The sequence below is a fragment of the Anabrus simplex genome, chromosome 1 (genome assembly GCF_040414725.1).
Source record: "Anabrus simplex isolate iqAnaSimp1 chromosome 1, ASM4041472v1, whole genome shotgun sequence".
NCBI classification, from domain to species: Eukaryota; Metazoa; Arthropoda; class Insecta; order Orthoptera; family Tettigoniidae; genus Anabrus; species Anabrus simplex.
In genome coordinates, this window is record NC_090265.1 from 210,971,223 (window position 1) to 210,997,696 (window position 26,474).

The window sequence follows — 26,474 nt, forward strand, 5'->3', positions numbered from 1 at the left end:
CCCTCCTCCCTCTCTTCTACTTTCCTCAACATCTGCCTCAACCTAATTCCTGGATAACATTCTACCCTGGTTCCCTTTCCTCCACACACTTTCCCCACGTGTCTAAGGATGGAATCCCCCATGACCAGAGCCTCAACCCTACCCACCTCATTTGATCCCCTCCCCTCCTGGTCAGCCCTATCTTTCCTGATAGCTGCAGAAGCTACTTCCTCCTCCATTTTCTCCTTCCCATGACCCTGTTCCATCTGTCTTTTCCTATCCTCTACTCTACATTTCCCTTTCCTACCTTTTCCCTTCCTCCTACTTCCACACATCTCAGCAACAGTTCCCTGTCCCTCATCTTCCCTCTGTTGTTCTACCTGGAGTGGCTCGTACCTATTTCGCACAGACACCTGTCCTGAATTCTGATCCTGAATAGAGCCCTTAGCCTGCAATCTCCTTCCCCTTAGAACATTAGACCACCTGTCTTCTACAACTCCTCCCTTTCCTTCCCCTCCCTCTTGTACACCTACTGTAACCTGTACATTGTTTAAGGTAGTCCTATCTTCCTTCCTGTCTTCCTTGGTAAGTTATTCCAACCCCTAACTCCCCTTCCTACAAATGAATATTTGTCCAAATTTGTCCTCTTGAATATTCTAACTTTATCTTCATACTGTGATCTTTCCTACTTGTAAAGACACCACTCAAACTTCTTCGTCTAATAATGTCGTTCCATTCCACCTCTCCGCTGACAGCTCGGAACATATCACTTAGTCGAGCAGCTCGTCTTCTTTTTCCCAAGTCTTCCCATCCCAAACTTTGCAACATTTTTGTAACGCTACTCCTTTGTCGGAAATCACCCAGAACAAATCGAGTTGTTTTTCTTAGGATTTCTTCCAGTTCTTGAATCAAGTAATCCTAGTGCGCTCATTTTTGTCAGTATTCCCCCATGATCCACCATGTCAAATTCCTTAGGCAGTTAAATCGCGATACAGTCCATTTTGACCTCCTGAATCCAAGATATCTGTTATATCTTGCTGGAATCCTACAAGTTGAATTGCAGTGGAATAACCTTTTCTAAGCCCAAACTGTACTTCTATCGAACCAGTTACTAGTTTCGCAAACATGTCTAATACTGTATAATCAGAAAGAATGATTTCCCGAACCTTACATGCAATGAATGTCAAACTGACTGGCCTGTAATGTTCAGCTTTATGTCTATCAACCTTTCCATTATACACAGGGGCTGCTATAGCAACACTCCATTCATTTGGTATAGCTCTTTCATGTAAATAATAATTACCTACTTGAGATATAGAAGACTTAACAGTATGAAAGATACATACAAATATTGGACATATGCAGGTACGTATATTATCAGCAAAATTGTTCACGATTTTTATTAATGATGTAAAGGATAATAAAGCGAAGGAATAAGGACAAGCCCATGTTTGAAAAATAAAGAAATGCCTGGCCTGGTTTTCGCGGACAACAACCTTCTACTCTCTCTGACATCAGTCGGTATGCAAAGCGGTCTCAAGAAAACTGCTGAGCATTGCAGAATATGGAATTTGAAAATTGATATTAAGAAAACCGAAGTAAAAACAAGGAGATACATTAAAGAAAAAGAAATGTGATGGTAGTTAGAGGGTGTATATATTTGGTTTTGATTGATTGATTGATTGATTGATTGATTGATTGATTGATTGATTGATTGATTGATTGATTGATTGATTGATTGATTGATTGATTGATCGATTGATTGATCGATTGATTGATTGATTGATTGATTGATTGATTGATTGATTGATTGATTGATTGATTGATTGATTGATTGATTGATTGATTGATTGATTGATTGATTGATTGATTGATTATATGGATTTTAGTGCCGGGAGGCCCCTAGAACATGTTCGGCTCTCCTGGCGCAGCCCCATTAAGGCAAACTCTCCAACGAGTGTGGGCGGCATCTGCCACGTATGAGATCTGCGTGTTTTGTAGTGGATGATATTGTTGTATGAGATGTGTAAGTTGCAGGAATATTGGACACAGTACAAACACCCTGTCCCCGAGCCAGGGGTAATAACTGTTTAAGGTTAAAATCTCTCGCCCGGCCGGAAATCGAATCCGAGGCCCTCTGAACCTAAGATGACTACGCTGATCATTTAGCCGGACTACAAGGTGTAGAACTGGAAGTTGTCAACAAAATGGAATACTTAGGAATTATAATAACATCGAATAGGATGTGGAATGAAAAAATAAGGCGTGCTAAAATGAAAAGGTCTGCCGCTTTATCAAGCACAAGGTGTTTAGAGAGGAAGGTGCCAAATACTGAATATGTCTTAAGGCCGGTCTCCACTGATTAACATTTAACAACAACATGTTTAATGTTAAGAGTGTTAAATGTTAACTGGTGCCCCCATCAACATGTTCAATGTTAAATGTTGAATACTGTTTCATTTAACATTGTGTCCACACTTAATAAACATGTTAAACTTAACTTTCTTTGTTTATATATAGGCCCTAAATAGTTCATCATAACAATTTGTGGTTATACATTTAGGTGGTGTCTAGTATTTTCAAATAAGGACAATGGAGTCAGATAAAGAGGATTTCGCCCTTAGTTATTGCCACCGTTGCTTCTTGTTATGACTTAGAAATGCAGTTTTATTAGACACATTTCCTCCCCTCATCCTTCTCATTGCTTCAAAAGCAAACCAGTTTGAAGTATAAACTTCGTCCGCTCCCGCACACAACTTATGATTTTTTTTTCCAATACTCGACTGTACTGGGAGCGGAGGGACGCTAGGTTTTTTATCAATGCACTCGCGGGAACAATTAAGGATAATTTAGAATTCCTGTAAAATGTCGGCTTTCTTCGCTTTATCCCTGTATTCATTTTATGAGACATCCCATAAACAAGGCCTTTCTATTATATCATTAATTAAGTCCAAAGTAATCTTGCTCCACTCCATTTCTGACTATAAATTTTAGTATAGTGCACAGAGAACGACACATGTGCGCGTATCGGTACCAGTACTGTATTTGTAGCTTATAACAAAGAGAATGAGTGTTGCGGAGTGTTGTAACTATAATCCTACTTCACGAGAAGCACGTCGTTTGCATCGTTTGGCTATCTGTTGACATGGAACCGGAAAGGAAGTTGCCGAAGCTGTGCCAACATCTCACGAACAACGAATTGACTTGACATGTTTTCCACTTGGAGCGGAAAACGCGCCAACATGTTAAAAGTGTTAACCTCAACATTCTGAGTTAACATGCAAAGTCAATTGGAAGACACAATCACCATATACATGTCAATTGTAACATGTTAAATTTAACATGTTGGTGTTAAATGTTAATCAGTGGAGACCGGCCTTTATACATAAAAGTATTTTAAATGCGCTGGCGACATGAGTCAATCAATCAATCAATCAATCAATCAATCAATCAATCAATCAATCAATCAATCAATCAATCAATACTGATCTGCATTTAGTACAGTCGGTCACGTGGCCGATTCCCTATATGTTGTTTTTCTAGCCTTTTCTTAAATGATTGTAAAGAAATTGGAAATTTATTGAACATCTCCCTTGGTAAGTTATTCCAATCCCTAACTCCCCTTCCTACAAATTAATATTTGCTCCAGTTTGTCCTCTTGAATTCCAACTTTATCTACATATTGTGATCTTTCCTACTTTTAAAGATGCCACTCTCTCCGCTGACAGCTCAGTGCATACCACTTAGTCGAGCAGCTCGTCTTCTTTCTTCCAATTCTTCCCAGCCCAAACTTTGAAACATTTTTTTTTTTAACATTACTCATTTGTCGGAAATCACCCAGAACACATCGAGCTGCTTTTCTTTGGATCTTTTCCCGTACATTGTAACCATACTGTAGTTGGTGTCTTACCAGAGAATTATATGCCCTTTCCCTTACATCCTTACTACAACCCTTAAACACTCTGATAACTATGTGCAGAGATCTGTACCCTTTACTTACAATCCCATTTATGTGATTACTCCAATTAATATTTTTCCTTACATTAATACCCACGGGCGCCCATATCCGGGGGCAAGGTGAGGCTGCTCTCACGGAAAGGCAAAAATCTACTGTAGACACGTGTTTTCCTTTCAAGAAAATGACTTAAAAGTCAGTATTACGTAAAAGCGGTTTTAGCGTCCCCCACCAACAGGCAGGGGATACCGTGGGTTATTCTACCGCAGAATAGAAATCGCCATTTATCTTCCAAAATATTAACATGACTACGTACCCCCGGTCTGGACCCCCCTCTAGAAACTCTCATATGGGCGCCCATGTATAAGACCTAGATACTTACAGTGATCCCCAAACGGAACTTTCACCCCACCAACGCAGTAATTAAAACTGCAGGACTTTTTCCAATTGTGAAACGTACAACCTGTATGATGTTTTAACGTACGGCTGCGTATTTTATGCCACTGCCAGCCAACATTCTGATGTTTTTTTTTTCGACCAATGGGACCCGAACCGGCCTACTGTGATATTATACCATGTATACTGACATCATAACGATCATAGCCACCAGGCGGGCTATCCCAAAATATCCCGGGCCAGGGGGGTGAAACTCTAATAGGGCTTTTGGTTCCAATCTGTAGCTAGCTTCAGGTAGTTTCAGTCTCTTTTTCTAGATGGCGCTGGAGGTCATTCATAACGTGTAAATAGTTATATACACGTTCTGTAGATGGCACGCTAGTAAGCATGAAATGAGCGATGTTAATAATTAAAGGCAGTTTGTCTCGAAGTGAAGTATTTAAAGTATTTCAAGTCTAACCTCAATCAGTGGGCACTTCTCACAAATTAATTAGCCATAAAACGTCAAGCATTGTGGAGATAATATTGCTGAATTGCATCGAATTCGACTTTACCCAATCGATTAACCTTGTTCGAACTTATATCGATTTTAATCGATAGTTCCCATGATGCTACAGTATTTGTGTTGTTTGAATTCCAAGTGCTCATGTGCTTGTGATGTAAATCTTAGTTCCTTGTGCTTGTTTATTTGAAATATATCTTCGCCAGTCCTCCTGAAATCCTGTATTTCCTGTTTGAGTACACATCAGGGGCTGAAAGCTGAATGGTTCTATTAATGTAGTTCTATATATTTCCTGTCTCAGTGCATTTAATTCTGTTATTTTTATTTTCATGTGGTACTTGGATATTGATGTGATACCCCATTGTTTTGCATATGGTGTGCTCTGTTGTCTTGCTTTCGAAGGGATTTCTTATTTGTTATAATATCAGCTTTGTGTTAATGTGTCAATCATTCATTTGAAGTTAAAGCTGCTTTGAGGTGTGTGGTTATGTTCTCAATAACATAGTATGCCATACGAACTAGGGGTATCAGATCATTATTTACAACGTAGTAAGTACTTGGAAATAAAAATATATGAATTACAATGTATTGGGCATGGAAGTAGTAGAACTGCATTATTATCGCCGTTTGGGCGAGGGGCAGGGAAAGGAGGGGGAGGAGCCGTAAGCATACCCGGATGTGCGTCACTGCGCCGGATGTTAATTCTGCGCGCTATCTGTTGATAGTAATACTAAGGTATTGCACCAGAATGCACACTGTGGCGCTATCTCGGAAAAGAGACTAAAACTACTAGCGCCAAGTGGCTTGGAACCGAAATTTATCATTGAGTTTCATCTCTATTCTATTCTATCCTCTTTGATCCCGGGTGAAATGGAGCCTCACATAATACTTAAAAAGATATTCTTCTTCACTCACCTGGAGTAGCTACCACTCCGAGTAGCATATCTTTGTCATTAATGCGCTTTGGTATTGCTTGCCTGGACGAAGTGTTCTTGCATGTGGTGAACCGGTCTCCCTACGTAAGAATTATCCCTGTCCTCGATGGTATATAATTATATTCCTCTTTATAGATACTATGTAAATAAATAGCCTTGTTAAGTCATTTGAAGCTGAATGGTACATTGCCACTTGGTTCTTCGGTATATTGTACAATGAGGTGGTCGTCTCAGCCATCAAATGTTCGTATTCTAATGTTTTCTTCGTATTGTACGATATTTATTTCAGCATTCATTGCTGTACAGAAAGGACGGTGCTCACGAGGATAGTATTTGGAGTGTCGCATGGGGCAGATTAAAGAAGAAGAAGGACGATAATGATGATGATTCCTCCAGGTAGGTTATGTTTACCTGTTTTAGCTGATGCAGTGTTGCCAATAGTGAATACGATTACCCGTTAAACCTCTGCTTGAAAACCACTACTCCCCTCTCACTCTCTAAGCTTTGTTGAGTTGCGCAAATACTATATCAACACGAAAATTAAGTATATCTTTTGAGTATTCCAAATATATTTCAAGGTGTACTTATCTAATAACTCCAGGATCAATGATGTCTTTTTCTAACACTTCAATACAAGGCACAGAGGAAGAAGTTGGAATAGAGACATATGTCTGATTTGTTTTTTACAGTCCCTACTTGTCGTAATACTTCGTTTGGTAGCTCATACATCAGTACTGTTTTTCCTTCTCAGTCCTGCTCGAATTGATAAAGCATATTTTTCACTACATGCCTCATTCCGTTTTCGGCTTTAGTTTTAATAATGTTCATCATCATCATCGATTTTCCGCTCCAGCAAGTCGGGTGCAGGTGTTTACGAGCCTCTTCCAGTTCATCCTGTCCATTCACAGCTGATGTTCTACATTTTGCTGCCAATTTACATCACGTTTGGCAAGGTCTTTAAAAATTTGCTTTTCGCAACTATCACGAGGCCTCCCTCTGGGCCTCTTACTAACAACATTCCTTTCATAGTATGCTCTTGGGGTCCTAATTGGAGTCATCCTTCTCATATGTCCATACCATCATCATCATCATTGTACAGTTCCAGCTTCCCAGGTTCTGTTAATGAGGATCTTCCACTTTTTCCTGTCCATATACAACTTGTCATGGAGAACATCATCCACTGTCCATCCTCGGGTAACTAGATCAACCTTGATCAAGTCCGTCCATCGGGTTTTAGGTCTTCCTGTAGGTCTTTTCCCCTTTACCTGTTTTTCCAAATTTATTCTAGCTGTTCTTGTAGGCTCCATCCTCATTACATGCCCGTACCACTGTAGTTTGGATGTGCCGATTCGGTCTAATAGAGATGTCTTTATTCTGGCTTCTTTCCTCACCTCATTTCTTACCTTGTCCATCTTGGTCTTCTGTATGACGGATCTAAGAAATTTCATCTCTGATGCTTGCAGTCTTGATGAATCTCTTTTTGTGAGGGTGCACGCTTCAGTACCATCGGTCAATATTGGTATGAATTAGCTGTTAAGCATCATCAGTTTGGCCGGTTTTGGAATCATGTCATCCCATAAAAGTGTTCTTACTTCTGGTAGAATTCTGATCCCTTTTGCACTCTATTTGTGATTTCCTTTCTGACCCTGGAAATCACACTTCCAAGGTAAGGAAAACTATCCACACAATGTAGCTGGTGGTCTCCTAGTTTTACACTTGCTGGACACACTTCTCTGTTGACTGCCATCACCACTGTCTTGGTCTCGCTGATGTTGAGGTTATATTCCTGGAACTGGGATTTCCATACGTTGAGTCTGGTCTGTACTTCTTCTGTTTCACCCCACATCATGATAGCAGCAGCAAATGCCACTGCATTCAATTCACCTAACTTTTCCTTAACGTTCTTCATTATATTGTCCATAACAGTGATGAACAGTAGTGGGGACAGTGTTGAACTCCACTCGTGGTCTCAAACAACGATGGTCGACCTTCCCCAATTTGTACGCAGCTAGTACAGTCTTTGTACAACATCTAAATATTCCTTACCACTCCTTCAGGCACATTTCTTTTCCTCAGGCACTCCCATATCTTATCTCTCATAACACTATCATGGGCCTTTTCTATATCCAGGAATCAGCATGTGGATACTAAAAATTAGATCCATTGTTGATCTGTTACTTCTGAATCCATATTGTTCCTCCTCTGACAGTGGTTCAATGATGGTTCTTAATCTCCTTTCTATGATCTTCTCTAGAATTTTTAGCCCATGAGACAGCAGTGTTATTTCTTAATAGTTAGTGGGTTTCCGTCTGCTGCCTCTCGTAAACAGGGGAATTATAACGCCCTTGCTCTAATCTGCAGGTATTTTGTTTGTCCATATGGCATTTAGTACTCTGTGCAGCCATTGTATACCCTGGATGCCTGCTGCCTTTATCATGTCCGCATTCACTTCATCTGCACATGGATTTTCCGTTAGGCATAGATTTTAAGGCTGTCTCCGTTTCTGTCCAGGTGATGGGAGGTTCTTCATTGTAGGCTTGGATTTCCAGTTCTGTATTTTGTTCTTGAACTGGTCTATTCAGTAGGTGGTCAAAATGGTTCTTCAGGACAATCAGTCAATCAGTACTGATCTGCATTTAGGGCAGTCACCCAGGTGGCAGATTCTCTCTATGTTGTTTTCTTAGCCTTTTCTTAAATGATTTCAATGAGATTGGAAATTTATTGAACGTCTCCCTTGGTAAGTTATTCCAATCCCTAACTCTCCTTCCTATAAATGAATATTTGCCCCAATTTGTCCTTTTGGATTCTAACATTACCTTCATATTGTGATCTTGCCTACTTTTAAAGACGCCACTCAAACTTATTCGTCTACTAATGTCATTCCACGCCATTTCTTCGCTGACAGCTCGGAACATACCACTTATGTACTTATTACATACCACTTAGTCGAGCAGCTCGTCTTCTTTCTCCCAGTTATTCCCAGCCCAAAGTTTGCAACATTTTTGTAACGCTACTCTTTTGTCGGAAATCACCCAGAACAAATCGAGCTGCTTTTCTTTGGATTTTTTCCAGTTCTTGAATCAAGTAATCCTGGGTCCTTTGTTTCTTTGTTGAGGTCCAGGGCTTGCATCCACAAATGGGAGTGCTATGTCTGTGAATTGTCATTATCTTTGTCCATATGACTAGCACGGGCAGTTCAAACAGCAAAATAGCATAATCCCTGGACCAATAAATATATTACTTGTTTGTTAAAAGGAAAAGATCATGATCCGTGGACCAATAAATATATCATTTAATGAATGAGTCAGGGCACGAAACGAATGAGCAACATGAAGAAAACGACATCTAATTGATTCAAACAACTTCAGTGATCAATGACATCACACACGAAAGTGTTAGACAAACAAAACACATACAGAAGCGCTGCGACGTAGCAGAAAAAATAGTTGTAAGGTATTAAAGTATGTATCCATATTATTTCCTGCAGGTAAAATATTTCGTACTATTTCTTAATTTACCGCAGATTTTACACTTTATTTGAGTAAAATGAATTATTATATTCCATTCGGGAGAAATATTACAGTGACATTTTGTGGATACCTTTCGTCTACATAACCGGTGTCTTAATTTAGTTGATAAATGCATTTTGAAGCTTTTATGTGTTTTGAAAGCAACTACAAATAAGCTCTTTTACTGGCTTGCTAGGCCTAACGTAATTGAGGATTTTCTTTCAGGGTTTACTCCCTTAGCTTTTGAGGATCCCTCCTCATCCCACAAGGCAGGGGGTTCCATCTGTACTACCTCCAGAGGAATGGGTTGCCTCCTCCACCATCTCCACCATACCGAATCATATCTGCTTAATTCTAAGGTTTCCAACAGGCTCCTGTCCAATCCAGGTTGTTGCCAAATACTTTCATTCCTTGTTTTGTCTCTTCGTGTCTTTTGGAGACATGACTCAAGAACTTCATTTCAGAGGCCTGTATTATCCACGCACTTTTTAGTGATAGATTTTTGTACTCGTTGGAGAAGTAAGAAGGGTTCCGTTAATACTGCCAACTGAATGGAAATGAAATCTGAATTGAATCGATAATATGATCGATCGATATGAATTTTATAAACCTTTATTATTTTAAGCAAACAACTGTGTCACACACACAATATTTAATACTATATAACATTTCCCGTTGCGAAACGTGTTCCTAGCATGAATTCTATAGTTTGGCTTTGCTGTGTAAACAACAACAGTACGAGTACTTAAAGTGTACGCCAGATGGCGCACAGCGATGATAAGCGATTCTTAGTTTGTGTTTCAAAGGTTGCCAATACGAATCTCGAAGATAACCAAAGTCGACCGCTTCAGTACTAGGGTGTAAATCTATCACTAAAAAGTGCACAGATAATAGACGACTATGTGCAGATCTAGTCAACATTGCTGCTTCCAGTCCGTATGTTAGAATTGGTACAAGATATGTTTTGTACAGCGTGAGCTTGCAAGCTTGGGGAAATGAGGCATCCCGAAGTAATTAACGTGTGGAGTGGTAGAATTTTGATGCAGCGTGTATTCTATTGCCTATTTCCTATTGTCAGAAGAAACGAAGCTCCCTAAGTATTTGAAGTTATTGATAATGTCTACTTCATTTTGCACTCACAGGTGGACTGCTTCAGGATTTCAACTCATCACTAAACTGACGATTTTAGTTCGACTGATGATCATTCCCATTCTTTCAAATTATTCTTGCCAAAGATCTAGTTTAGCTTGAACTTCTGCTTCTGTCTCACCTCATAGCATAACATCACCAGCAAATTCAAGTGCATTTGTTGTCTTATCCTTCATTTTCACTGCTTTCAGAACCTCATCCATTACTGTAATGAAGAGAAGTGGTGATAGACAACTTCCTTGTTGGACTCCGCTCTTGGTTTCAAAACAGTTTGACCTGCCTCCTTGAATTTGCACACAGCTCTTTGTCTCTCGATATAGTTGTTTTACTCGAGCTATAATCTCGTCTGGCACTTCTTTTCGTCTCAGACATTCCCATGTGTGCTTACATGGTACATGATCATACGCCTTCTCAATATCCAAGAATACAACTATAACCATTCTATTCTTATCCCAGTATTTTTCAAAGAGCATTCTTATAGTTCAAAAACAATGAAGGTATTTATTAAACCACCTGTTCAATACTTTACATCCACTTATAAGTGGTAACATAAACATATTAATATTTAATATTTTCGGGACATGTTTCGCCCCTAATTTAGGGCATCCTCAGCCTAAAATACAACCTTAAAAAGTTACATATAATATTAAAAGAGAAGCTAAAAGATTAGCCTTGTAGCCTAATTACTAAAAATTGGTACACTTAATGTGAATAATACATTGATACCTTAAAAAAACGTTATTGGAGCATTGTCTATGGTAATTCTAAAATTAATGAGTCCGAGACTAAAACTACTTCTTATAAAATTATGTGGTTCTAATAAAATTGGCTGGTATTTCACCTAATGTGATATTGCGTATGTTGCCAACAAAATAAAGGCGTTAACACATTCACACCCGTATCCGAGTTATTGCCTATAGCGCGTGACCATGCTGTGGACCGTATCCGAGTTATCCCGGATAAGCGCAATCTTAAATTGGAGCCGTTCCTATGCAGCTGGGATCTATTTTGGTCACAAATATGTGCGAGAGAGATGAAGGTAACACCCTTATGAATGCTTCTACTCCACAGAAACCACAGGGCCATGGCGATTTTCCCTCCCAATGCACTTTTTTTTTTTTTTGAAGGTAGCCTAGCGCTGGCCCAACTAGCTGCATAGTTGGTTTGTGATTGCACAAGTGGGTGTTAGCGAGTCTAACGCGGGGTACATCTGTAAACTCATGACATTTGATGCAAGTGGTGCAAATTTTCAAAGCTCAGTTTTTCAGCTGCTTGAAAATTACCTTGGCCAGGGGTATACAGTCTATATGGACAATTATTACAATAGCGTTGGACTCGCAAAACAATTACAGGAACAGAACACTGCCGTATGTGGAACAATACGGTCAAATAAGGGTGTACCAAAAGATCAAAAGGAACACTAGGCAATTCTCAAACGGGGGGATATGACTTTCAGGAGGGACGAGGATGTATTGCTTGTTTCTTGGAGGGCAAATAGGTTATTACTATGGTAACTACCTTCCATTCGGCAGAAATGGTCGAAACAAACAAATCTGGAAAAATACAAATGAAACCAGAGTCTGTGACCGACTGTAATCAACACATGCATGGTGCTGATACTGCAGACCATTACTTGGCACTATCCTTTCATGAGGAAAACTATAAAGTGGCCAAAAAAGGTTTTTTTATTTACGGCACTGCACACTTTTTAATGCATTTTGGCTCTTCCAGAACTCAAATCCTCAAAAATCAAAAGCATTTCTGAATTTTATGCAGACAGTAGTTAGGAACTTGCTCCAGGAAAAAAGTGAACCCGACATACAAGTACAGTCACCTCTTTCCGACATCTCAGCTCCATTTACTTCATCAGCTCCAAGTAAACATCCCACGATTTTGCCACCAAAAAGGGCACGGCCAATGATCCACCATTTAGGTTAGATTGGAAGAGAAAAGATCATATTCTCTTGAAGTTTCCACCATCAAATAAAGTCAAGTTCCCCTCAAGAAGGTGCAAAGTGTGCTTCAAAAATAAAATGATTAGTGAAACATGTTATTATTGTGGGAAGTGTGGTGTTCCCATTCACCCAGGAAAGTGTGACATTACCTACCACACCCTACAGAGATACTGGAGGACTTCATTAATATATGTGTAAAATGTTGTTTCCATATCTTGTTTAGTTTAGAACTTACTGTGAAAAAAATTCATTGTTGTTTGCTCTGCCACTAGGAGCTGAAATAGCTGGGCCAGCCCTTTAAATAGCCAGCTCAGATGATGGCCATTAATGTGTTAACACAAGCACACAAAAGTTTACAGGTCAAACACACTACGTCGAAAGACTTACGAGCGCTACTGTATATCAGCCTTCGCTCAATCATTTGACATTTTAAAAGACATAGCAGCTTGTTAAGATATTTTGGAATCTTAGTAGGCAAAAAATAGTATGGTTCTCTAATGTAAAACTTCATCATTTTTCTTACAGAATGTCAGTCGGCTCAGAATCAGACCCAGTGGATTACATTGTGAGTGGGTCAGTTGATGATGTTGTGAAGGTGTGGTCTTTCAAAGATCATCGACTGGAACTGAAGCATAAACTTGAAGGTCACTCCCTTGGAGTTGTGTCTGTAGCTATTAACTCCGATGGAACAAGTAAGTCCTGTCAAAAATTCAAGATGTTGGAATATTTTTCTTACATGCTGTTGTAAAATTTATCATACAGTGGTTTCTTCTGTATTATACGGATGAACCATAACCCAGTTTACTGAATATTATACCAATACTTTCATTTTGCAAGGATTTATTAGCAATTTCGTGAACTGACTTAGCTTCTTAGCTAAAATTATTAAAATAGTATCACAACAAGTACACCACTGGACATATTTATTACATCACCGCAAATATTAATGTTTTACTCTTGATAATCGGTCTTAATATGCCAATGTTTGAAAATTGAATAGTATTTCAGTATGTAAGTATACCCTGAGTTATTTCATGTTTAAATGTAAATATTTGATACACACTACATATACAATAAAACTTACCCAAAGCAGTATCGCAAGCGATCAACTTCTTTTTCTTCCCAAATTAGACAAGTGTCCACATTATGCAAAAAATCTCTCTTTTTTTTTTTTTTTTACCTTAAAGCACCAATCACCGCCATCGCTACACAAAATATGATACAGTATTTTTAAATATAATTTAGAGCTTACTTCTATCTGTCTATGAATGACGCTCAGCCATTCCAATTGATGTACATTGTAGTGTATTATTATTATTATTATTATTATTATTATTATTGTTATTGTTGTTGTTGTTGTTGTTGTTGTTATTATTGCACCTTATTATTACATATATTACAATACACAATATATCATTTTCACTCTATCACAACACTATATTACACTATTTCACACTGTACACTCCTTAAAGTTGTTTCCATCACAACACTTTGTGCAGTACTTTACAACACTAAGCTTTCTTTCACAGATCAAACAACTTGTTTCCTCTTCTTTCTGAATGCAGTCCTGAGCTGAGTACGTTAGTTCAAGAAGGGTTTCCGTGTTGAGATTCTGCATTACATAAAAGTAAGAACATTATTACACCGTAAGCTTCGCCGGGACCAAGAAAAAGTTCCGTGGTGGACAAGTTTCCGCTTAATTCAAGTTCTGCTTGAACAAATTTTACTGTATATGTGATAAAAGTAAACATTCACAATATTACAGAAAGAAACACTTTGTATCTTACAACTTATTCATTATTATGTTATTTCAAAGTGAAAATGTTTTAATTAATCAGAAAGTTTTACTTTACAAATAAAAAATTCTTATATTATCCTCCTTTTCAATATAAAAAACATCTATATTAGATGGGATAATATCTATACATGTTTCAGCCTATCTAAAGACCATCCTCGGTAGAAGCTCAAGTATTACATTTATGCAAACAAATAAAAACACTAATGAAATATGTGGAATTAAAAGACAGTGATCGTGATTAATGTTCCGTTGTTTATCGCGGATCGCAGAGGTGAAAGAAGGTGCCGGGATGAATGGGTCTAACTATAATGTCAAGAATTGAATTTAAAATGTAAACTGAAGGTTATATTTTCAAACACAAAATTTAACAGTTTTACAGGTACAAGTAGCAACCATTAAACAGGATTGTAAAAAAAAAAAAAAAAAAATCCAAGATTCAGAGCCTTAACTCTTTGGGCTTTAAGCCCCTAGCTTTACATTTCCCGAGCTACAAGCTCAAATTTTACAAAGAGCACATGGAGCACTTGCTCCCTAAATTACAATATCACGGCCTCCCAGAGGCACTTTTACAACACTTGAAAAAGAGCTAACGTGCTCTCAGTTTCCCAAGCCTACTCAAGGCAACATAGCATGAAACTCTAATAAATATCTGGCCTTACAAGGCACTGTTTATGAATAGAAATATTATTATATAGAGGTATCTAGTACCCAACCTACAGGGTCTTAGTGAAAAAAAAATACTTTAAATAAACGGCCCGAGTACAATTTGAATGGAGTCGAAGACTGAGCTCCAAAAACAAATTAAAAACCTATAATGGCGCAATTAAAAGCAATACTTTCATATTATGAAATACTCGTTCAAATGAAACACCACACATTTTCTCACTTTTAACGAAGAGGACTACGCTGTCTATCTAACAGTCCAATGTTCCAGACCTGGAATGACCAAACCACAGACAGCCGTGATCCATGAACACTCTTCGGCTTTCTTCGGTGGGGAGAGGGTCGAATAGCGGAGACTCCCAGGGCAAAAACTATGCCCAATTACTATTCTGTTTCCTAGGAGTACCAGATGAGTCGGAAAATATCAATTCACTACACTGGCGGCGGGAAAATCTATCTGAACTTGAAGGCAAATTTTTCCTCCAAGCCAGAAGAGAAACCCCCTCTTCACTGCTAGTTTGGAATAAATTGAATGTAGAATGTAATAAAAGTTAAGAGAAAGAAGCTTTTCTTAAGAAACGGCTCTTTTCAGAGTTGAATTTTGAGTTATTTAGTGAATATTGTGGTGCTATAATTTGGAAAAGGCCTAAATGTTTATTCTAGACCAGGTACTACTACTACTACTACTACTACCACCACCACCACCACCACCACCACCACCACCACCACCACCACCACTAAGTGAGGCTCTGCCTTAAGTATGCACATTGCTCATTCAAAACAGCGCGTCAGAGTAGGGATCGAATAGCTGAAATACTATGATGATCCAGTGTGTTACGTACCAGCTGTATCAGAAAATGTATGAACCAGAGGAATGGCATGCTAAAGAAGAAAGTTTTCTAACTCCCCGGCTATTTCCCACCAATATTCAGTCAGGCTGTTATACTCGGTACGCAGCAGTAATCCCATCTATCGGAGTTGAGAGGCAGCATCAGAGACAAAGAACATCGCAATAAACAGTGGTCAATGTAATGTTATTGTTGATCAATGGTATGCACTTTCGATATTATAGGCCTTCACATTTCATTTTCTTACGACTCTGAAATATCACTCTTATCATAGTTAGTACAGTAAAACTGAATAAAAGATAAATGATCGGAAATTGTATTCTCTATAACTTTTTATATAGTACTCTTCGATAGGACCAATAACATTGGTATTTAAAAATTACATTTTAGGCACCTTCCCCTAAACTACAATTTTATCCAGGATTAATAAAATTGTTTATAGCTTAGACTGTAGTTTCTTATTTCCCGACTCCATATACCGATTTTCATTAAATTCTGTTAACCCATTTCTCATGGCTCGGCGTTGATATGGACTTCGCAACAAAAATGCAAATTCATGAATATCTGTGTTATCATAGCCGGTACGGTAAAAATGCATAAGACATAAATGGTCGGAAATTTAATTCTCTATAACTATGGTTATGTAGTATTTATCGTTACGACAACTAATAATATAAATATTTGAAAATTACATTTAGGCCTTCCCCTAAACTACCATTTCACTCAGCGTAAATAAAATTACTTATAGCTTAAGTTGTAGTGGCTCATTCTCCGACTTTGCATACCAATTTTCAATGAAATAGGACCACTAATAATGTAAATATTTAAAAATTCGATTGAAGTTCTGATATACACAAACCTCAAGAATCTTCAACACCCAAATTATTCTTGAATTCTTCCTTCAACTGCTAAGTGCATTATTTTATGCATTATCCAAAACTATTACAACAAGGTGGAAATATTTTACTCTTAACTTTTATTTTAATTGAAGTTTTATTGAATTCAAAATAGCGGCCGAAGTGATTCCTCGCAGTCACACACAGCCGAGTGTAACCTCCAATTAAATGTCCAAGAGAGCGACCAGAAAATCATGTTTAATAACCTGCTGGTCCGAAATAAAAGGCTTCTAGTAACATTTGTTTTATAAATAGTGTAATCTGCAATAATAAGTTGATATTTTTAATGGCCATCGTGCATCGCTGTCTGGTGTTTTTCACACCTATCAGTGCACTGTTGTGCCCCAGCGAAAATAGTTTTCATATTTCTTCTCTCGTAATTTCTTTTTTACAACTTTTAATACTTTCCTCTCACCTTTAGAAATGGTACATAAAATGCTCTCATGTCAGAAAAAAATCATATCTAGTGTTTCCATATCTATGTTGAATAGTTTTTATTCACGTATTCAGCAGTACATTTTCACGCAACATGCATTGACAAAAATACTCTCGTAACTGCTGACGTGAAGTCCACTTGAGAACTTCAATCGAACGTAGCGAGCTAACGCTGACTCTCAGAGTGTGAAGTGTGTTGAAACAGATAAGATGACAAACTGCAGCTCCCTGCAAGACTTAATTAAAGAAAATTAAATTTTAGGCCTTCCCCTAAACTACCATTTCACTCAGAGTGAATAAAATTATTCATAGGCTAGATTGTAGCGACATATTCCTCGACTTTTCATACCAATTTTTATGAAGATAGGACAACTAAACACATAAATATTTGAAAATTAAATTTTAGGCCTTCCCCTAAACTACCATTTCTATCAGCGTGAATAAAATTATTTATGGCCTAGATTGTAGCGACTTATTGCCCGACTTTGCATACCGAGTTTCACTAAATTCTCTTTGGCCGTTTTCTAGTGATGCGTGTACATACATACAGACAGACAGAAATTACGGAAAAGTAAAAAGTGCATTTCCTGGTTACTGTGGACATTACCGATACAGAAATACCATTCTTTTCAAATTCTGAGCAATGTAGAGACAAAACTCTTATTTTATATATATAGATATGAGTAAAAAAGTGGAATCAGAGATAAGGCTTTTTGCGGATGATGTTATTCTGTATAGAGTAATAAATAAGTTACAAGATTGTAAGCAACTGCAAAATGACCTTGATAATGTTGTGAGATGGACAGTATGCAATGATATGATGATAAACAGGGTTAAAAGTCAGGTTGTGAGTTTCACAAATAGGAAAAGTCCTCTCAATTTTAATTACTGCGTTGATGGGGTGAAAGTTCCTTTTGGGGATCATTGCAAGTACCTAGGTATTAATATAAGGACAGATCTTCATTAGGGTAATCACATAAATGGGATTGTAAATAAAAGGTACAGATCTCTGCACATAGTTGTGAGGGTATTTAGGGGTTGAAAAGGATGTAAAGGAGAGGGCATATAAGTCTCTGGTAAGACCCCAACTAGAGTATGTTTCCAGTCAATGGGACCCTCACCAGGAAAACTTCAAAGAAAAGCAGCTCAGTTTGTTCTGGGTGATCTCCGACAAAAGAGTAGCGTTACAAAAATGTTGCAAAGTTTGGGCTGGGAAAATCTTGGAGAAAGGAGACGAGGTGCTTACTAATTCGGAACAAATATTTCAGGTTCCCTATGGGAATGACAAAAGAGATCTTAACATTATAGATGCACTGAAAGATCAATTAGAGCCTGATGAAAATCCGTTCGACTCGAGTTCTATTTTATTTGACGATTTATTTCCCATATTGGAAGATATATCTACAGTAGAGGCGTCATGCTCCGAGGAGATTATAACCTAAACAGCTGGGACAGATGACACCATACAAGTGTAATTAGTGACTAAAGCCAGTGATAACATGGAAGTAAACGTACTAACCGAAATATTGTCGAGTCCAGCACACCCAAGCACGTTAAAACTACAATGAATGACTGTAAATATATATTATAACCACTTCATTATCACTTTCTAATGTTTACGAAAGTAATATAAGACCTTGTACGAAACGGTATGAAGTGACGCCTCATAGCGGTATTTGTTGGAATCAGTTCTAACATAGAGGTAACTACATCACTAGCTGCAGTTACCAGTCTTCGCGGAGATAACTGTGAAAAAGCCGATTGTTTCGGAAACTCATTTTAAACATATCACCATGTTAAGTCACTGGTAACTACCCATCTACAGATAACTGTCATTTCAGAAACCGGCCATTAGCAACACAAGGTGAGTCACCCATTACATTATTTCTTTATAAATTATTTTCTATTTTTCCTCTTTTTCATTACCATTTCACTAATTCGGCTTTTATTACTATTTACATCTTTATTCATTTCATTTATTTCCGCGTTGAACTGCAAATCTTCTCCACCATATTAAAAGTTTTTTAACTTTTTAAACTTTCAGGCGCTACTTTCACTTTCAGTTTTTTTAAGGACATTAATCTTTTTGAATGACTTCTATTTACTATCTTTTTACATTGTTCACTGCGTATGCATGGATTGTTTTCTCAGCACTACTACTACCATTGATGATTTGCAGCTTTTAGAACTCCGTATCGTGTGATACGTAATTCTCAAGAATCTTCACTATCCTTCAACGACAACTATATGCATTGATGTATGCATTTTTATACATAATCTGAAAATTTGATCATCAATGAGACCTTACCTGCCATACGTCCAACACATCGCAGCGCAACTATCAGAGCTTCATAAGGAGTGATATATATACAAACCTCAAGAATCTTCAAAGCCCAAATTATTCTTCTTGAATTCTTCCTTCAACAGCTAAGTGCATTATTTTATGCCTTATCCAAAACTTTTACTACAATTTTGACTTTTTCACATTTATATTGTCAAACCACTGTGTTTTCATGACTTTTTACAATTTCTATAAACTAACAGATCTGAACATTGTGCAACTCATGATGTGGCTGATGATGATGTTAAAAAAAATAGTTCGAAACTAGTTCCAATAAACGTTTCTTCTGTAATGTAACCCACATTACTTGATTTTGTATTGAAAAGGTGGAAATATTTTAATTATATTATATTTTTATTATATTTTTAATTATAATCACAGTTGTGTACGGAACATTCAAAATGAAATTCATCTCTCTTAACAAAACTTCAACCAACTCGATTGATCAAGGTGAAACTCGAAGGTGCGAGTTTCAACATTTGCAACCTCTGCAGGCTTATAGATGTGGACGCCAGTCCATTTTCAGATGGATTTTTAATTTTGTCTTCATTAGTAAGGAATTTTACGACTTTTTCCATATCCATAACTAGGCTATCACAAGACAAATATGCACCATGCTAGTCAACTTCACACGATTATGTCCCTGAAATGAAATGTCGTATGGCTTTTAGTGAAGTCAAATAAATATTAAAATTTATTTATTCCACCTATTCAATACATAGAGATTTTAATTAAGAAATTAAATCTTCACTTATGTTTTTAGAAGACTACAGTTTTATCTCTTCGCACGAGAGTTACAACAGTCTAACCATTTTTATATTATTATAAACCCCACTTGTCCTAAGCAGCAGAAATGTCTCTTTACTATTTTTAAAATTGTGTTTAAACTCCACTCAGAGTCATTAACTACATTCTTCATCATTATCCTGACGCTTGAACTGTTTAAAACCCGATAATTTTATCTAACACCCTCAACCATCACAAGGCCCCGCCTTACTTGTTCCAAAGTAACAATTTTATTATAATCTTCACTTGAAGTGAGCAACGGTAACGTCTCTTTACTAGCTTTAATTTTTAATACTCGATTTGGAATTATCAACTTTTTTTTTTCTTTTATCATTATTCTAACGCCCTCAACCTCCATAGGGTGCCACTTTACAAGGTTTAACATAACAATTTACGTTCTTATAAAGTTACCAGTATATAATTAGATACCAATTTTTAAACAAGGACATTCAAGAAAGTGTATAAATTTACGACTATTTGTTTTTTAAGACTTTATTAAGGCTTCATTTTAAGAATATCATAACTATTGTTAACCATTTGTTCACCATTTGAAGCACATTTCCAACATCATCCTCACATTCATATGTAATTTTAATACAATCAGGTACCTGATTAATTACCTTTCAGATTGAGATTAAGGCTGAAGATGCCCTTAATTAAAGGGCGAAACATGTCCCTATAATTTTATTCAGGATTTAATTTCTTAATTAAAATCTCTATTTATGTATTGAATAGGTGGAATAAATATATTTTAATATTTATTTGACTTAATTGTACATTTCAATACGGACCAAAACATGAAAATTATAACATGGCTTTTAGTGCCGGGATATCCCAGGACAGGTTCGGCTTGTCAGGTGCAGGTCTTTCTGTTTGACGCCTGTAGGTGACCTGTGCATCGGGATGAGGATAAAATGATGATGAAGACAACACATACACTCAGCCCCCGTGCCATTGGAATTAACCAGTTAAGGTTAAAATCCCCGACCCAGCCGGGAATCGAACCTGGGACCCTCTGAACCGAAGGCCAGTTCGCTGACCGTTCAGCCGACGAGTCGGACATCATGTCCCTAATCGTGATAGACATGACAAATATTCACTATACTTCACTGACCGTGTAACACAAAATAATTGAGATATAGGATATCATGAGACAAATATATGCTACAATTCACTGTAGCACGTAACACAAAATAAATTTCTAACTTCTGAATGGAATGTGAAATACAAGCACTGACAGGCTCACTGTGTTATTCAGCAATCTCGCTGCTAACCGGCAAGCATAACTGAACATTCCTGAGGCGAACTGCTTGCTCCCCGAAGGTGCCACATATCCTGTGAAGTTCAGGAATTCAAGGCCTTTTCCCATAATCATGCAACCATGGCGACGGCTCTTACCAGAGTTGGAAATAAAGTTTTTTTCTCAACGGATGACAAATAACATTTTTAGGACTAGGAAAAATGTTATTGTATTAAGTGGTAATAGCAAAAATTTGTGACGTATTTTTATATAGAATAAATACGATGAGAATCGGGACTTCAAATTTACGACTTGCTAAGCGGGAAAACGTGTTTATGAGAAATGGACTAACGAGGTTTCACTGTATTCCGATCCACTGGATATATGCTTTAGGGACATTATGGGAATGTAGGGCATGCCAAATGAGTTCATGAGGGACATGTTCAAAGGGCTTTTCCAGATCGAGGAATGCCATGTGAACAGGTATGGCCTTCTCGTGATGCATCTCCAAAAGCAACTGAGCAGCATGAATGGCATCCATCGTTCCACATCCTTTGATAAAACCACATTGGTTTGGTGTAATAGAAACTACCTTGCGGAGCCTGTTATCAGTAACCCGTTCAAATATCTTCATGGCATGGCATAAAAGCCGGATTGGCTGGTATTGTGAGCATTCATTGATGTTGCTCTTGCCCTTCCAAATGGGTAGGACTGGAGCTCCATTGATGATTCGGTTGAAGAGGGCAGTGAGAATCATAGCACCTTTCATGACCAAGGATCTTCCACACTTCTACCGGGATGTCATCAGGGCCAGTTGCCTTCCCATTTTTCATCTTCATCATCGCTTCTTCTACCTCCTTGATGGTAATTGGCAGCACAGGTCCAGAGATTCAATCTGCACTCTGGATTGGAGGGTGGTCAAATTCCTCATCACTGAACTCTGAATAGTAATTGCTCCTTCAGTGAAGGATAGCGGGTGGGTCTCAGAGAAGTCAGTGGAGCAATGCTTTTAATGCCTTCTTCTTCTTCTGCATCACAGCCATTTGCACTTCCTTGCACTCGTTCTCATGATTTCGTCTTCCCAAGCATGGTCATCAGTGCAGAGTGGAGTTGGTAGGCGAATTAGTCCCACACAGCTGATACTGGCTGGTTTGTGGCCACGCTGATGGGATCGAGGGCAGCCACATTGCCGTTATTTTAAGCCGTATTCCTTTAATAAGGATATATATAGGCCCTTGTGTCTTCTTTCCGGCAATCCATCTATTGCAAGTGATAAAAATCATTGTTGTCCGTATTGAAGATACTGAATGTAGGATGCTAAAGGTTTTATTGTGTCACCTATTCAATACATATAAAATTTAAACATTTAGGAATTTATTATTAATTCAGTTTGAGACATGTTTCGCCCTTCATTGAGGGCATCATCAGTCAAATTACCTCCCCAAGGCAAAAATCAGGTACCATGTCTCAAACTGAATTAATAATAAATTCCTAAATGTTTAAATTTTATATGTATTGAACAGGTGACACAATAAACCCTTTAGCATCCTAAATCCATCTATTGTCAGTACGTGTTATAAGACAGTGATAATTTATTTTCCATTTTGTTTGGATGAATGTCTTGCTGAATATACTGAAACGGATTATTACCAAAAGGAGCTGCCTAGTTGTTGCAGTGAAGTCCTGCTCAGTTCACCTGGAAGGACATGGGTTCATTTACCCATCTGGAAGTTTTCTAAATGAGACTTCCACTTTTAGAGAGGCACATGAGCATGGAATTCACTTAACATATTTCAGAAAGAGTAGCAGGGCAAATCTGTGGGACAAAGGCAGCTAGTGCTTTTTGATTATTGCCTAAGGAATTTTTCAGAGTTGCTTAGGGCAAGAGGCATATTTAGTGCAAGAGCATATTTAGTGCAAGAACATGACATGAAGGTCGTTCAAGGAATATTCCTAGCATATTCCAAGAGAGATTCAGTTTACTCTGCCATCTATTAGGCCTAGAGTAAAATGGAACGTTGAAATTGAGTAAGCAGCCAGATGATGTCAAATTAAAATGCTTGCATACGGTAGCTGAGGCCATCATCATCATCATTTTCATTTCCCCTTCTCCAGCTCCTGTCTAGTCGGGGTGTTGATGGCATTTCTGTACCGTTGGCCCTCCTTCCACCACTCCTCTTCAGTAATTGTATTCCAGTCCAGTCTTCTTTTTCTTATACTTTTCTTGACAGAGTCCATCCACCTTGGTCCAGGCCTGCCTCTTGCCCTCTGTCCTTCTATCTTAGCCTCCAACACTTGTTTGGGTATCCTTCCCTCCTCCATTCTAATAACATGTCCAGGCCATCTCGGTTTATTCTACTCCATCCTTTCACTTAGTTTTTCTATCCCTATCTCTTTTCTCTGATGCATACATTAATATAGGGGTACATTATCTCTCTACATTTCATAGGAACTTCTCTGTTCCACACCATGTTCCTTACATTCTGGTAGAACGTATTTCCTGCTTGGACCCTTCTGCCAATCACCTTATCCAACCTTGTATCTTGCATTACTTCACTTCCCAAATATTTGAAATACTCAACAACCTCAACGTTTTGTCCCCTGATACTAATGATTCTTTTTCCTTCTCTTTCTCCTCTTGTCATCACCACTGATTCTCAATATTTTCATTTAAAGCCTCTAGTTGGATTTGCACTTCTTTATTGTTGACTTCCAATATTACTGTGTCATCTGCAAACAATATTTTCATATGACCTCCATATATTGCCTTTGTTTCCTTTAGAATTTCATCCATAACCATTATAAATGTAAGTGGAGACAATCCACTTCCCTGTCTTAGTCCAGTTTGGTTTCCAAACCAATCTATTCTTCCCACTGGAGTCGACACAACTGCAACAATTTGTATACATTGCTTTCACTAGTTCCCTTGATTGCCACAATTATATCTCTATTTTTATTTCATTATTAATCCATCCATTAACAATGTTACATGGTTGCATTCAATTATATTAAGTACTATGGTCCTTACCATTTCATATTTCGATGCAGGCACCAGCATTAGCAGTACACCGTTGTAGTTGGGGCCCAACGTTCCTGACAGACCATTGCAACATGCCATTTGGTACCCGCACACCCTCTTCCCTAATGACTGCTTCCAAAGTGTCCAAGTCACATGATTTTCTGGCATACACCTTCTCTTTCAAATACCCCCAGAGGAAAAATTTGAATGGGGTCAAGTCTGGACTTCTCGGTGGTCACTCAACATTTCTGCGACGTCCAATAACGCGGCCCGGAAAAGCATTGTCAAGCCATTCTCGCGAAATCAATACAAAATGAGGAGGTGCCCCATCATGCATAAAGTTGCACATTGTCCACTTCGTCCCGGGTTGAAACAGTGGGATAAACAAAAGTTTGTAACATGTTGCAACGGTTTGTCAGGAATATTGGGCCCCGACTGCAACGGTGTGCTGCTAATGCTGGTGCCTACGTTGAAATATGAAATGGCAGCGACCATAGTATATAATAGAATTGAAAGAAACCATGTAACATTGTTAATGACAGAATAATAGTGAAATAAAAATAGGGATATAATTGTGGATCACCCTGTACATCTCAGCAACCTACAGTATATAACCAATGTAGACCAATAGGTCATCCATCCCTGCTGCTTTTCCTATATTCCTGTATGGCTAAGGCCATGTGATTTATTATTATTTCCATTTCCTTGCATATATATTACAAGGCAAATTTAATCATTGTTGGTGCATATTACTCGTCGTTGATCAAAGGTAGTTTAGCAGTAAATTAGATTTAATAATGAGAATATAGAATAGAAGCGTGACTTGCTGACATGAGGACATTACATCTTTAGTCTCATCTGCTGTGTACAGATATCTTGCCCTACCTTGCTTAGATAAGTTGCTCTTCCTTTCTCTATTTTCCCTATCCCTATTATTTCCCTTCCATTTGCTTTATGTCGCTCTGACACAGACATGTCTTATGGCAACGATGGGTTAGGATTGGGAAGGAAGCGACTGTGGCCTTAATTAAAGTACAGCCCCAGCATTAGCCGGGTGTGAAAATGTGAAATCACGGAAAACCATCTTCAGGGCTGCCCACTATCTCCTGAATGCAAGCTGACAGCTATATGTGACCCAAACTATGCAGCCACTCGCTCGTTTTTCCTTATCCTACCTGATGAATTACTGATATGGTGATGTTTGAGCTTTGAATGTTCTCACTTTGCAGTGTCAGGTAGTATAAGAGAATTCTTACAAAATTTTATGTATTTAAAGCAGAACTTGCCACACTCATTCAACATTTACTATGTAGTTTAAAATCATTCTGTGGAACACTTGCGTTGAGCTTCTTACTGGTTTTGTCGAGCAACCAAATATTTTTCCAATTTACAAAAAATTAGCTTACAGTATTGTTCAACTTTCCTCACTCCTCAGCAATTTAATTTTTGAGATGTAATTTCTTAAAACTTTCTTTTATTGAAATATTTGTTTTAATAATAAGCCTGCACTGCATGAAATACTTCATATGTTTGGTTATTAAACTGGGGTTAAAAATAACAGAAAAGATGGTCAGAATATGAGTGATCTTTTTATTGAAATTGCATTAATGCTGTGGGTTTTGATGTTGATTACTAGAAGAACTGATAATTAAGGGGACTGGTTGCTTAATACAGGTGTTCTTGGAGAGAGGTATTTTGTATTTTGTCTTCAGCTTTGCTTCACAAAAGCAGTTTATGAAATTTTTAAGTTATTGATTATTGCAAAAGACATCCTCTATTTTACCTATTTAAATAAAGTTCTATGAAAATGTTATATTATGTTCCTAGCATGTGCTTCAAGTTCCTTGGATTCAAGCCTTCGTCTGTGGGATCTTGAAAGTGGAGAGAAACTCTGCAGTATAGAAGTTGGACCTGTAGATCTATGGACAGTTGCCTTTTCTCCCGATGACAAGTTCATAATATCCGGTAGTCATTCTGGTAAAATAAATCTGTATGGTGTAGAATCTGGTAAACAAGAACAGACTCTGGATACACGAGGAAAATTCACACTCAGTATTGCTTATGTAAG

General features: G+C 37.9%; 1 protein-coding gene across 1 annotated transcript in view; it reads left to right on the forward strand.

Annotated features, from left to right (window-relative positions):
- Nucleotides 1-5,771: 5,771 nt before the first annotated feature.
- Nucleotides 5,772-26,474, forward strand: part of LOC136885625 (superkiller complex protein 8) — an 89,952-nt gene continuing 69,249 nt past the window's right edge. The window contains exons 1-4 of the mRNA XM_068230706.1: nucleotides 5,772-5,876; nucleotides 6,057-6,163; nucleotides 12,906-13,072; nucleotides 26,234-26,469. Of these exons, the coding sequence (XP_068086807.1) occupies nucleotides 5,874-5,876; nucleotides 6,057-6,163; nucleotides 12,906-13,072; nucleotides 26,234-26,469 (513 nt within the window). The 5' untranslated portion in view covers nucleotides 5,772-5,873. The remainder of the gene's footprint in view (nucleotides 5,877-6,056; nucleotides 6,164-12,905; nucleotides 13,073-26,233; nucleotides 26,470-26,474) is intronic.